This window comes from Anopheles coustani, chromosome 3, assembly GCF_943734705.1.
Source record: "Anopheles coustani chromosome 3, idAnoCousDA_361_x.2, whole genome shotgun sequence".
Classification (NCBI taxonomy): Eukaryota; Metazoa; Arthropoda; class Insecta; order Diptera; family Culicidae; genus Anopheles; species Anopheles coustani.
In genome coordinates, this window is record NC_071288.1 from 58,197,452 (window position 1) to 58,211,905 (window position 14,454).

A 14,454-nucleotide genomic window follows, 5' to 3' on the forward strand; every position below is an offset into this window, starting at 1 on the left:
ATGCAATATATTTTTTGTTTGGAAGGGCATACCATTATCCACATTTCGGTAATTTTGGTATTTTTTGTTTGCCTACACTTCATGCTGCCAACTGTAAAAAACGAATGAAATAAGTATGGTTCTAGTATTCTGAAGGCAGAGTAGGTGCAGCGGTTACGAACTTTATCATTCGTTAAATTTTGCCCGCAGGTTGTCAGTTTGCAACCGTCTGCCTTATGTATAGTTTGAGAAGAACTTGGTTTCTCACTTCTAGAGTAAAAAAGAATGCAAAAAGAGCAATGTGGAAAAACAAGTGGGACATTATGTGATTTTTCTCATGTACTTGAAGTTGCATGGAGGCGCGGATTCGTTCTTGAGCAAAAAAATGCGGAGAACTATTTTTCGGAAATAATTTCATCTTTTCTGATCAGCCTATCCCGAGGCTGTCAGTAATTAGGCCACTAGGAAACAGAACGGGGTATTTCGTTTCTCTACAGATGTGCAGTTGTATAGTTGTGTACGTGTATATTTCAGTTTAATCTAAACCATGGCTGCAAAAATAGCCCTGGGAAAATATGGGTGTTTTCCTAGGAAACGCTTACGTAAACTTTGCGTAGATTACGATGAAATATTTACAGTAGAACAAGCTTATTTACCGGCGAAAAAGTGTATCGAATTGGGCACATGCGTCATTATTATGTTTCAATACATTTAGTCACGTAAAGTATGTAAAAATGGTTAGTTCTTTTACATCTTTTCATGCAAAAAATATTATAAGATTGTTTAAACAAGTATTGGAAACGCCCAATCAAGATATCTTATCAGCATTCGTTTTAATTTCGTGTGTTGTTTGTTCGAATCATTTCTAGAAGTTATAGTTTTGCGTGGAAGTTTCATTTACTAGTTTATCAGTTCATATACATTTAGTTTTACACGCCAATCGAAATGTGTTCTTAAAAATTGACTGTTAGCCAATGTTGTTATAACATTATAACTGTTATAACATAATTACTCGAAAGAGAAAGAACAACTATTCATATTATTAGATGTTTGAAACAAAATACTAATTCTTAACCAGTTATCTGGGCATAAATCTATACTTTGGTCGGTACACCGAGTGCCAAAATAGTCAGGAAAACCTTTTTAATAGGATTGTGATATCGCTGTCGGATTGCCGGTTTCTAAGAGCGGATAACTTCATCTTAAGTTCATTTTAGTTCGTAGGAATGTGTCTCTTATTTGATGATTAGCCTCGATACGTGAAGTGCTACGCAGCAGTACCGTGTCTTTTTACAACCTTCTAACGTTGTACAATCCGACAAGTAATGTGTTCGAGACAAGGATTTGGAACCTTTAGCTTTTTCAGATGATGTCTGCCTTGCGCAGCTAGCCTTTGTGAGAAACAAAATTAAAAATTAAGGAAAGGTGTGGTCTCATGGTAATCATACAATCTTCTTCATTTTCTTTTTATTTGGTTCGATAGGTTCGAGTAGAGTTACAGTGGTCTATTAACGGCTGGTATATTGAAGATCGATGGTCAACTGCTCGTATACCGGAGCAATCCACATTATAGTATGCCTTCTAGCATGGTGTATCCTCGTGCTGGTGTATTACATCGCGATATTGTTGACTTTCCCTTAATCGTAGTACTTTCGTTTCGAAAATGATGTGATGCAGGAAAATTCACGCAACGGAAAATTTAATGTTTCATATAAATTGAATTGTACATGGCCCGTTACATCGGGATTGCGCATACGTCGCCTCACATCGTAACACGTATTGCTTCTTATGTAGTTAATATGAAGATGATGTCAATGCGACTAAATTAAAATGTGTACATGTTTATGGATCACAAACTCCCACGTTTCGGTTGCCGTTTATACTGCGTGACCGATTTGTTGTCACTGCGTCGGCGCATCGATTTAACGCCCCTGGGAATTGGAATATCCATCGACGGGTCTGCGTCATGGGGTAGGGAGTTGTGTGTAAACATAAATGCCACGGAACCGAATTAAGCACAAGAAAACCGACAACCGCCGTACTATCGTCGTCGCCAACACTAGTAGCAAGTGGGTTTGCATGTTCTATGGGAGGGGTGAATAAAAAAAAAAAACAAAAGTATCCGGACACGCTAAGTAGTTCAGTTGAAGATTGCCACACCATAACACTACTTTTCCTTGCACGAGACTTTTGAATTTTGGTTTTAGGAAATGTGGTGCTGCTGCTGCTGCACATTGGTATTTCCCATAATAAAAATAAAACGAAAAAATTATGCATGGGCTGTAAAGTTAATCTATCCAATTTTTAAACGAAATGGTTATATTTAGTTTTTTTAAATGGTTATTTTCAACGAAAAAAAGTCTCTTTTAGTAACAAAAAGATTCTTCAACGAAACTTATTCATTCTGTGGAAAGCCCATGCTGTGACACATAATAAAACTCTTAGTTTTTAATACTGGCTGATGCTGCATGGGGGTTGTATGCGTGCGGACGGGGGGGCTATGTTGTGCTCTGTGTGCTACCACAACACATTTCAAACGACTATCGGTCCCCTGGTTGTGGCTGTGAGTCGCATTTGTGTGCGGTGTTTTTCTCTGAGATGCGCGTCAATCGTCAGTTGCGCTATAGCGCCGAGTCGCGCGTCTCTCGAATTATACCAAACCGAAAGTCACAGTACGTTCGCGTTGGTCAGAACAGCCAGATGCGCATAAATCGTCACGACAGTCCGATCCGCGAGATGTGCCAACCGTGTAGAGTGGTAGTTTTTAACTGTGATTTTTCGGACTAGCTTATATTTTGCTAAGTTTGTTTAGCCTTCCTGTGACTCACAAATGAGTGTACGACTGTGTAACGAGTGAATCACAAACGGGTTTTGCATTACGCATGGCACTTCCTGGGAACAAGGTCAACGTTGACTGGCGAGGCGATAAGTAAAGGTGTGCTTCAGAAAGTGATCATGATACGAGGCTTATCGATGCCGGTTTGTTCATCAATTGGTCCAGTTTACGACTGTGGTTAGGAAATGTGTGCAAAGTTGGTCCAGTTTGTTTGAGAAAAGGTTAAGAAAACAGACAATATTTTGAAGACCCCGAGTGTGGCAATGCAAAACCGTTAATATTTTACGAATAAATAATACGAATACGAGAGTTCAACGTTAAAAGAAAACGATAAAAAGACAATCTTCGATTCGGTCATCCATATTTTGAGCTCATGGAGAACCAGTGGGCCAGACAAAATAATGCAAAACCAATGTCTTCTGTGACACCATCGGCTCCGCCATCCTCCGACGCACCATCAGTGCAGTCGCATGCGTCTTCTGCATCACGGTCACGGTGTCATCCAGTCATATGTGACGTGATGCGCCTCGAAACGATCCGTGAGCGCAACAGCGTCTACAGTGAGGACGGTGAGTTCATTGATCTGCCGCTGCCACCAGTACCGCAATCCTCGAACAGTGCGACAGACAGTACCGTGTCTGACTGCGATGGAAGGGCCCATGATCAGCAGATGCCTGCGGTTACGAACCGAGCGGAAGCATATTTGCAGTCCCGTCTGCAAGATTTTGAGGAAGAAGATGGCCCGATCGGAAATGGATACATCGGTGAAGGAGACTGCGTGGAGGAGATAATCCTGGCACCGTTGGCCGTTGATAATAACATTAATTTTCGATCGACCCTTAATGGGCGCGCCGTGGACGAAGAGATCAAATCGATCGACAGCAGCACATCAAACACGTTGCGCAAAAGCGCCTGGAGCGTGGTGTCTACCGGTTCTACCGGCGGGGGTTGCTCTAGCGAGGATTTTTCCGAGGGTGATGACAGTGACCGAGAGGACGGTAACCAGGCTGAGGAGGATGACTATGGGGAACGTTCGTCCGGATATCGGGATAAGTCTCCATTTTTGCGGTCGGTCTCATTGTCACCAGTGGAGCGTCGCTTTCGTAAACAATCTGTACCACCACGACAACGTCGAAGGAAGTCAGCATCTTCTGCTGGCAAGCATTCATCGGAATCTGGGGGAAATTGGTCTCATCAACGTACTGATGTAGACGATGCAGGTATTAATACAAATAAAGGGGGCAGAGGAAAGAGAATAATTTATCATTGAGATTTTTTGCTGCACTTCTTAGTTCACATAAGAATATTTGGCAAAGGTTAAATCTTGTCATGACGGTGTTTTTTTAGTTTCAAGATATGGAAATAGAACCGTTCAGTTACTGATTATTCTATAAACAAATTCTGATCTTTGGCGCCACCTGGTGGCAAAAGTTCAATCAGTTCTATAAATAAACCTTACCCCAGACATATTCGCGCGTCGTCCACTGCCTATCGGCGACATTTTTCCGGTGTCTAATTATTTAGCATTCGTGTTGAATATTGCTTTCTTGTTCCCTATGTCTGTGAACACAAGAACGTTTCACTGTAAAGATATAGCAACCACGTGATCTCCGAGACACTCGACGACCATCGTTGCAGTTGAGAAATGCTAGAGTCTCGGAGCACCGGCTAACATCACTTGTTACTGTACCAAACGGTACACTCCCGGATGTAGAGTGCACACATTTGGCATTTGCTGTTTGCTAACTGATTGCCGCCTACAAATCGTGCGCGTTCAGAAATGTTATAGGCTGGCGATATAACTAGAAATTAATCGCCTTCCAATAGAGCACTCGTGTTTCACATTGCATTTGTTGTTTTTATGAAAGGGGGTCTAGTTTAGTGATTTTCTACAACGATTACCTTATTTGCAATACTATTGTTTACATTAAGTTGTGTACATGATCGATTTTAGAACACTCTGGAGAGGATACTATTTCTCTCGGTTCAATATTTCATTTCCCATACCAATCCGTGATGTGCATGGTGGAAGTTTTAGGAGATATTAGTAGGAATTGCAGTAAGGTGTTTGTGGAGTTTAAATGTTTATTCAAACAGGATCATCACTATCTGTTTAGATCATTTGTTAATAATCGTGTGGATATTGCTGTTCTGTTAATAAAACAGCACTCAATAGTCGGAAATAATGTGTGTATTTGCTTACAAAATATTATTTTTAACTGTTGTTTTAACGTATATGTGGAACTTGATGTGTTATTATTTTTTTCATTGTTTGCTACAAGCATGTAAGAAGCCTTTTTATTTATTTTAATCATGAATTGTTCTTGCAAAATGAATTGATAAAAAAAGGATTTTACTAGTGTTACAAAATCTATTTTTAAATGCATTTTAATTTTTTTTTAAAATTGTTCTCATGTATCTCTAAAAAGATGATTTGATTCATCCGTTTTCAATTATCGGCTTAAGTAGCCAAATGATTAATTAGTCTTTATTGTTTATCATGCACTTGTTTGCCAACATAGGCAACTACATTTGTTGTGACGATGACTTTACTTGGGTGAAGGCCCATGACCGCTCAGAAGCACCGAAGGCTTCGGTAGAGTCCGATCGTCGTTCCTCTTCGCAAGCAACGACATCTAGATCAGTTCCGCCTGAACAGCGCGATCAAGTAATGCCACCGAAGCACCAACCGCAGCGCCAATTGACCAGATCGTCTCCGTCAAGCACAAGCAGCGTTGTGGGTAGTGGGAAACCCCCTAGACCTTTGCGTGAAACAGGTAGTCTGGATCGTCGGCGTAATCTTAGCACGAGCCGCCACGAGCGGGATGGCAAAAGTCGAAGCACACATTCACTCAAGGAGAAATCCTCCTCTTCTGACTTGCACAAGCACGACTCACTATCAAGTAATCTAAGCCTCAATTCCAAAGGTGAGCTTCTATAAGGGTGAATGAAGCATTACGATGCAATACCTTGTGTAACTGCTAACACGAAAAAAATGGTCTTGGACCGATTTTGTTTTTTTACAATCAAAGATCATCTTCGCGATTCGGGAAATTTCAATAACTACAACAGCAGCGGAAGCAGTAGCCTGCACCAGCAACGACATCAACACCAGCATAATCCACGACAAAGTCCGAGTATTTGGGAACCGCCACCACCACCGCCTGTAGCGCATTGGGATCCTCATTACTATTGGGGCTATCCGCATTATCATCATCAGCATCAGAGTAGGGAAGAGCTCAGGTTAATCGATTATCATCGGCGGCAGCAGGAACTTTATCAATATGGTAGTAACAGTAACCTTGGAAGTGCGCAGGACTTATCTTGCTCCAGTGGTTGCTGTAATCGTGGTTACTTTCCTCCACCGTTTCCTCCTCCACCTGGAGCGTGTTGTCCGTATGACCAACGCCCGCAGTGCAGTAAGGAATTCCAGGTTTGTACTTGTTGTGGTCGGACATGATTGATCTCTCCAAGTGATGTCTATTTTTTTGAACCATGTGAACTTCCTCCACTAATAAATTGAGTTCTTTCATCGTGATTAACGCATTAGATACTGTTTAAAATTTCACTGCATAACCATTCTGTTTTTCTCCTCCTACAGCGCCAGGACACGGATGAGCGGTTGCGAAGACTGCAAACAGATAAAGAAGCACTGGCCATGCAAGTGAAAACGCTCACGGAGCAAGTGCAATCGCAAAGCACCAAAATAAGCGAGCTGGAACGCACGGTAAAAGAGAAGAACCAACTACTCTCGAATGCGGAAGACCTACTGCAGCGAGTAAGCGTATTTGCACAAACAGTTGGCATCCAGATTGACAAACAAAAAGTACCGCGATATATTACAATTTTTTTCTTTAAATGTTTATGATCATATTTATTATGTTTGCTCTTTGCATAATTCTATCATTTCTTCTTTCCTCTATCATTTTTATTTATTTACTCTATTTGACATGAAATGCATACACAATAAGTCTCCTTTCTTGTAAAGCAATTTTATCATTTCTTCAATGATAAAATGTTACCTGAAATACCAAAAATATTCATCTTGATTATTATTGTTTTGCAAAATATCTCTTTATCTGCCTAGGCGTAGATTTGTAAATTTTCCAGTTTTTGTTTTGTTTATTTCTTTTTGTATCAATGAATAAATTTTCTCTTATACTTTTGCATTTCTACTTATATTATGCTGTATGTACACTACACATATCTTCTAGGTTTTATATTTGAGCTCGTGCACGTGTATCTTTTGTACAACTATTCGATTTCGGTTTAAAGAGCAACTGGAGGGTACTCGTTTGTTGTGTCTTTTAACGTTGAACCAATGTATTCGGACTAAAATAGATCAATAGAGCACGACCGCCGTTTAAAAAAGCACACAATTTCATACGTTTGAAAACCTAAATAAATCGTACACAATACAAAAGTTTGTCAGTTGGGTTGCCAAAATGCGGTTAAAAAATACTATATTTAATTTGATTACCATTTTGTTTATTCATTTTTTTTGGAATTGGTGTTTGCTATTCGTTTGTTTGTTTGTTTGTTTGTTGGTTTTCATTATTTATCTAGCCTAGTAACTTCGTTTTCCAATACTTCATTGATATAACGCTTTCTCTAAAAAATGTTGAGGCTCATTTAAATATTTTCAAACAACGTTTCTGGTAATCATCTGCTATTCCTTCGGCTCCATTAGTCACAACATGTTAACAATTTGTTTTTTTTTTAATTTTCTGTTTGGTTTCGGTTTTCAAAACATATAATTTACCGTGCATCTGCGGTGGTTTCGGAACAATGAATAATCTGGTTTTGGTGTGCAACAAATAATTATTGTTATAGGACAACACAAAGGACACAATCAAATATGACTTCGACACTATGAACGAGATTGCGTTTCGTATATGAGATTTTCTTGATATGAATTATGTATGATTTTCCCCAAAAACTTTTAACACTTTTTTTTTCAACTAAATTAAAATAACAATCAAACCAACAATTTGAACACCCGTCTGTCACAAACAATCATAAAACAAAAGCGACGAGCACGGCAAGTATGTAGAAAATATCTATAGTTTATCTATGTACTCACGATTTATTCGTATAATCATAACTGTTTTATCATGTAAAGCATACCTTAAAGTTCAACAAAATTCCGGTGAAGACGTAATTAATAACCATAAGCTTATGAAACACTGAACTACTATATGAAATAACAAGCTTTTCAATATTGACTCCAAAGCGTGTTCTCAAAGAATTGCCTTCTCGCTTTTGCTTTGTCTCATTTCAAAGATGAATTGAAACAAGTTGAACAGGATCATTTTGTGCATTCCGACTGCCCTTATACCCTTTTTAGATATGAATTTTTACTGTCAACTGTTCCCAAAGATATTTTTCCGTCAAACGCGAATTAACAGTAAACTCTTTTGCTCTCCTTTTGCTTTAAAATGGTGTTTTATTTAAAAGTGATTAATTAAGTGAAATTAATCCAATTTTTTTAAATAAAGCTTCAATAACACTTTTTTTAATCCAACATGTTGTTTGTTTTAATCACTATGCCTTTTTTCATAAAAAACATATTATTGCAATTAAAAATATTTTAAATTTTGTTTTGTTTTGTTTTTTATCATTGCAGTTAGTATTTTATAAGATTACTATTAGATGAAAACCTTTCGTTTCGTTTACAATCCAAACCCGGTAATGGTACCTTCGCATTTCATGTATAACACGTTGTCCAATTTCCAACTCCCCCTTTACCTACACCTCATAATCCTAGGTTTAAAACAAAACACAGTTTTTCTAACATTTTCTCTAGATCTAACATACTTCTCTAAATCTAACATCAATAGAACTAAATCCAGGTTTTCATGAAACATCTCTTCAACTTGTACTACCAATGCATCAACAGAAATGCTTATTTGCTTTCTCTCACTTCAACAATTCGAATTTGGTACATAATTTTGATGGATATGTTACAAAATATTAAACATTTTTGTGTGTTTTTTCCCCTTCTCTTACACTCTCGATTTTTTGCAATAGGAAATGCTTTCACGATCCTCACTTGAAACGCAAAAGTTAGAACTCATGTCAGCGATGAGCGAACTTAAACTTCAGCAGGCAGCACTTGAACGCGAAAATCTGGAACTGCGAACGAATTTTGTTACAAGTACTGGAGGTTTGATGAATGGATCGCTGACAAGCAGCTCGAACGGCAACGCTTCTCCTTTGACAAATGTACTCAATAACAACAGTATCTCAATGCTCAGAAGACCGCAAATTATCACCAACACACGAATGGTGGGTATGTCCGCTTCAACACCCGGAAATTCCCTGAACTTGTCTCCTATGCACCATGGTAGCCATGGCAGTTTACCACAGACGGCCGTTAGCCCCATCACACCGAAGGTAAAATATAATTTTTAGTAAGGGCATACCAAGTAACTTTTCGTTTCGTTTTCGCTTCACAGACGCCGCCTGCCACCTATCGTCAACGTATTGACGTCCATTACAGTAGTCTTCCACGGCAAGCATTTGCAACAACGCTTTCGACCGTCAGCACGTCAAGCGGATCATCGACGGCGACCGATAGTAATGCGAATCCGAGACGCAATGTTGCATTCGGTAAATGTTCTGTTGCGTATGAAGATTATCTTACCCACACCAGTAATGCTGCCACCGAAAATGCGGAGGAATCAATTTCGGCGCTAAGCTTTGACGCGAACAAAAAGTCCGATCAACGATCGGAAAGAAATTCGGTACCAGTATTCGCTGATTCTGTCTCGAGTGTAAACTATGCCAGTTATGCCACACGTGGTATGAATTCCCCAATTGCTGACAAAACTGGAACCGATCAAATCAATTCAGCATTCGGGATGTCATCGTCGATGAATGCTCTTTCGTTTGATAGAGCACATCATAGCAATCTTAAGAATATGCAAAACACATCTACTTCTGCACAGGAACTTTTAGTCGATCAAACGGCCGACGAATGCTCAAATGTTGTACGCGCAACTGCAGATCAGAGCGATGACTCACGCAAACAAAAACGGGCAAATACAGAACCTCCTTCATCCAAAATCATTGATGAGCTAGAAAAAACATCCCCGAGCAAGGAAGATCAAACGTCTTCCGGTAAATGTGCTACCAGCAGTTCGCAAGCGTTAATATCTGAAACGCACAATAAGAGGAATTTAAAATTGCAAATCTTTTCGGCCACACCCACACCACGCCACAGGAACAGCAGCATCGATAAGCTTCGTGGATTTTCTGTACCAAACCTAGGTTTTATATCAAATTAGCCCGAGTTGGCTTTATTTTGGCTTCTTTTCAATTGTCATTTTTTAATTTGCTTTACATTTCATTTCTAATCAAATTATCTCCTACGCTCGTTTGTTAGTTTGTATTTGTTTTATTTTTGTTACACAAGATTAAGTGAAACTAAACCAATTTCAAGTTAACAAAATTGCTGTCTCCAATAGTTTGGTTAAATTAGACAACTGCGTTCAATTTGTTAAAAAATGTTGCCTTTTTCATGTTTCCAGAGTTTCTATATCCTCGTTATAAAATCGTTAACTTTATGCCCCAACTACAATAGAAACTAGTTTTTTTGGCATCGTTGTGTTGCTCTTTGCATACCAAACGCGCTTCGATATGTTTAACATATTACCACACTAACTGAAAAGTAATTTCCGCTTTTACATGTGGTTTAGATCACAGGAATGTTTGAGTTTACTCTGCTTTATAGAGCTGATAATCTCATATTCGTTTTTCTATTAAAAACAAAACGATAGAAACCATTGAAATAAGAACTTGTTTTCTATATTTTGTTTATTTAACCAAATCACTATGAATTTGTTTTTTTTTTTTTCATTTTCGTTCGTTTATGTTTCGTGACACAGTGAACGATTCATGTGCTTAATTACTTAATTCATTAATTTTGTAATTGTCTTAATTTCCAAAAATCTAACAAATCGATGTGATTTCAACACTGCTGGCTGCAAAATATCACACAGTGACTGAAAGTGCCATAACAAATTTCCGCTATGTCCATCATTGTCATCGAATATCAAATTGACTACCTTGCAGATTTTAACCCAATTTGTTATTGAAACTTATATTTATCTTTATCCTCTCTTCTATCTTACATTAATCCGTTTATATGTTAGCTGAATCAGAAAACGGCAACGAAGATCGATCAGACGGTGTTCCACCGGCTCGTAGTTATACCCCACAACCGTCACCTTCGCCATCGATGAGCAACAAATTGAAAAACATTTTTGGTAAGATAAAGCGCAGCAACAGTGGAACACTGGAGGACCTGACTGGAGCAGACAGTGAATTCAAGCGTGGAGGCATCCGGGCTACTGCTGGAGCTCGGCTTGGCTGGAGTGGCACGGTGCCTTACCGAAGACCTGATAAACCGTTCCGCGAATGGGACCTAGATGGCGTTTGTCAATGGTTTGACCATTTGGGTTTGAACATGTACGAGGAGGAACTACGGCGATGGCTGAAATCGAGCATGGCACCCGCGGTTGATCTGATCAAAGCTTCGCCAGTTGACATCGAGAAAGAGCTGAACCTGCGCAATCCGTTGCATCGGAAAAAAATTGTCCTAGCGGTAGCGGACATATCGGGCACCGAAGATGAGGACGAATTATTCAAGTCTGCTGGAATGCTTGACACAGCTTGGGTAAATAAGAATGGAAAATTTTATTGTTAACAGGATCCAGTCTTATGTTTTGCTTTTCTTTATCCCACATGGCAGATTCTTCGTTGGTTAGATGACATTGGTATGCCGCAATACAAGGACACTTTTACTGCTGCTAGAATGGACGGCCGGATGCTACACAAGCTGACATTCGATGACCTGGCAACCCTTCAGATGTCTTCATGTCTGCACGTAGCTAGTATACGACGCGGTATACAACTCATGCGTCATGAAAAATGGCAACCCGATTGTCTTGTTCGAAGGCCACTACCACCAGACACTAATGTGAAGGACGATGTGAGACTCTGGAGTTCCCAAAGAGTGCACGAGTGGCTACGCGTTGTTGATCTGGCTGAATACTCACCCAATCTGCGCGGATCGGGTGTACATGGTGCATTGATGATTTTCGAGGTGAAGTTTACCGCGGAGCTATTCGCCGATTTGCTCAGCATACCGGCTAGTAAAACACTATTGCGGCGGCATCTGGCAACCCATTTTAAGGACCTACTTGGTCGTGATATCATTCAAGTGAAGCGGGAGGCAGAAAATACGCTCGGATTTCAGCCCTTAACTATTTCATCAAAAATCAAGGTATAGGTTTATCACACTTCAATACGCAACTTCGTTTAATTGGCATGTTTACTTTCCAGACACCAAAAAAGTCCCAGTTTTCGCTGAAACGTAAAAAGAGCGCCAAGGGCGGCCAGCTCGGCGAAGAGTGGAGTGACTACGTCTGTCCAATGGGTGGCTCAGGTCAGGAACATTTACCGTCGGCAACTTATGCTTCCTCAACCAACAGTACCAACAATAGCAACGTCAGCGCTGGTGCTTCTACCGCCTTTACCTCAAATGCTTCTTCCAATGCTAACCCTAACCATGTCACTAGCATCGGCGTAAGTTACTTCTTTCACTAACATCAGTTTTATATTCATACCTTTTTTCATACGCACCTGCTTTGTGTTGTACCTCATTTCATTTCTCTATGATTCCGTTTTCATCTTTCTTTACTTAAATGTTTTTTATTTATTTGGCAGCGCTCGGATGCTAACCCTCATGCTGAATTGTTTCATACATAATATTTCGGTGCCTGGACTGCTACTTTTCATTGTACAAACTTTAGAAACTTACTAGTAAAACTTCAGTCTTGTCAATAATTCAGCTTATTGTCATATTACGATTAACAAAAAAAAAAACTTTCAACCGCAAAAAGCTCACCAAAGGAAAGGGATAAAAAATCAAGATTAGGTTGAACTGTACTTCGTTTCTTGTTTGTATGTAGAAAAACAAATTATCTTAACTTCTGTTTTTCGCTAATCAATTAGAAATTTTCGGAAATCGTTACTCGGTGTAGATAATAATTTTCCATTACATTTTTTGTTTAAAATTGCATTGTGTTTTTTATCCACCATCAGATTCGTCATTCAACAATAGAACTTATAAATTTATGAGATAGTAATGTTTTAAATAAAAATCTATGAATCACATATCCGCTTCCCTTCCACATGCAATTGCTGTGTGTGTGTGATACACATGAACCACAATGATATGGGACGAACAGATGACGAAGAATCCCTCAATGGTACCAACTGCCTGTCCAGACAGCACCACCAGCAGCACCACCAGCACAACTACTTTCGGAGTCGAGTCGGAGCTTGTTTCACTTCCTCCACAGCCGTTGAATAGCATCATGTCCCAAACGATGGCAACGGGTTCCGGAACGAACGGTGGGGGTTGTGGGAGTGATTCACCTGTTTCAACACGCAGCTCTACCACGTCAACCTCCTAGCAGAAGCTAATATCCTGTTCCATTTCATCGACCGCATCTTCCCCGATACCCAGCAGCATGCTGAACTGCAACCGTTCAGCAACCACCACTGGCAGTAGCAATACAGCTGCTGGCAACCTTATTGCATCCTTTTCTCCCGTTAAGGATGTTTATAAATCCAGCTCAGCCAATCATTCCAACTATTCATCATCGTCGTCGCTCGTATCATGCAGCTCTAAAAACCAATCAGTACACCAATCGACGGCGACAATGATCGGAATTCAGCCTGCCGATGCCACTGCCTCTGCAATTGCAAATGAACATCCGGCAGGAAACGGAACAACAGAATCGAACATTCCGGTTCAACGGTCGGCTTCATTCAACTCGACTTGTACTGTACCGCTCAGTATAAGCAAAATGACGCACGTCAAAAACTCTGCTTCGTTCAGCAACTGTTCCATTCTTTCTAAAGTGACCAAAAAAGGAGCTGGTTTAACTGCTTCTATAACTGCGCACCCCCTGCTCAAATTCTCGTCCAGCTCTGCGACCAATCTGCTAAAGCAACAAACTTCTAACGGACCATCTTGCTCTGCCAGTTCCATAACCAACACATACACTAGTAACATTACCGAGGCACTAGCAAATGCTGGCAGCAACACACGGCTGCAATCTGCTGCTAGGAAATCATCTACTGGCAGCCTATCGTCCTCTACCGGGCAGCTTCCATCTCCATCGACTGCTTCTTTAACATCAACTACATCAATTGTTACCAGCGGAGCTGCAGTCATTGCGAATGCCACTGGGGGAACAACTGTATCGCTGAATCAATCCACCAGTACAACCGCACTATCGCTAGCTCAGATCGGCAAAAATAGTATTACGGATTATTACGTTTAAGAACGAAACACTATTATACAATTTCGACCCAGAAACTATTGATTCCGATACGAGGGAATGACTATCGAATTTTGTCTAGGACCAGAATAATATGTTCAACATAGTATCGGCGCTGCAACCTGAAAAGTAGTAACATTTAGCTAAATCCCACAAACACAATACATTGTAAACTACTCTTCTTAATGCATATCTTAGACATACTCTACAAACTAATAGACAACAGTCGAACATAAACATAAACGAAACAATGTTGTAAGAATCTATTTATCACATCAACGG

The 14,454-nt window shown here is 39.9% G+C and overlaps 1 protein-coding gene across 3 annotated transcripts in view; it reads left to right on the forward strand.

Moving 5' to 3' along the window:
* The window catches only part of LOC131272116 (liprin-beta-1), a 38,037-nt gene extending 25,040 nt beyond the window's left edge, over nt 1-12,997 (forward strand). For 2 of the 3 annotated variants that reach the window (XM_058273751.1, XM_058273750.1), the window contains exons 4-10: nt 6,417-6,593; nt 8,846-9,211; nt 9,274-9,427; nt 10,972-11,495; nt 11,571-12,104; nt 12,164-12,406; nt 12,548-12,997. In XM_058273751.1, coding sequence (XP_058129734.1) covers nt 6,417-6,593; nt 8,846-9,211; nt 9,274-9,427; nt 10,972-11,495; nt 11,571-12,104; nt 12,164-12,406; nt 12,548-12,589 — 2,040 coding nt within the window. In that variant the 3' untranslated portion in view covers nt 12,590-12,997. The remainder of the gene's footprint in view (nt 1-6,416; nt 6,594-8,845; nt 9,212-9,273; nt 9,428-10,971; nt 11,496-11,570; nt 12,105-12,163; nt 12,407-12,547) is intronic. The other variant, XM_058273752.1, reaches the window with a different exon arrangement.
* Nucleotides 12,998-14,454: the final 1,457 nt, after the last annotated feature.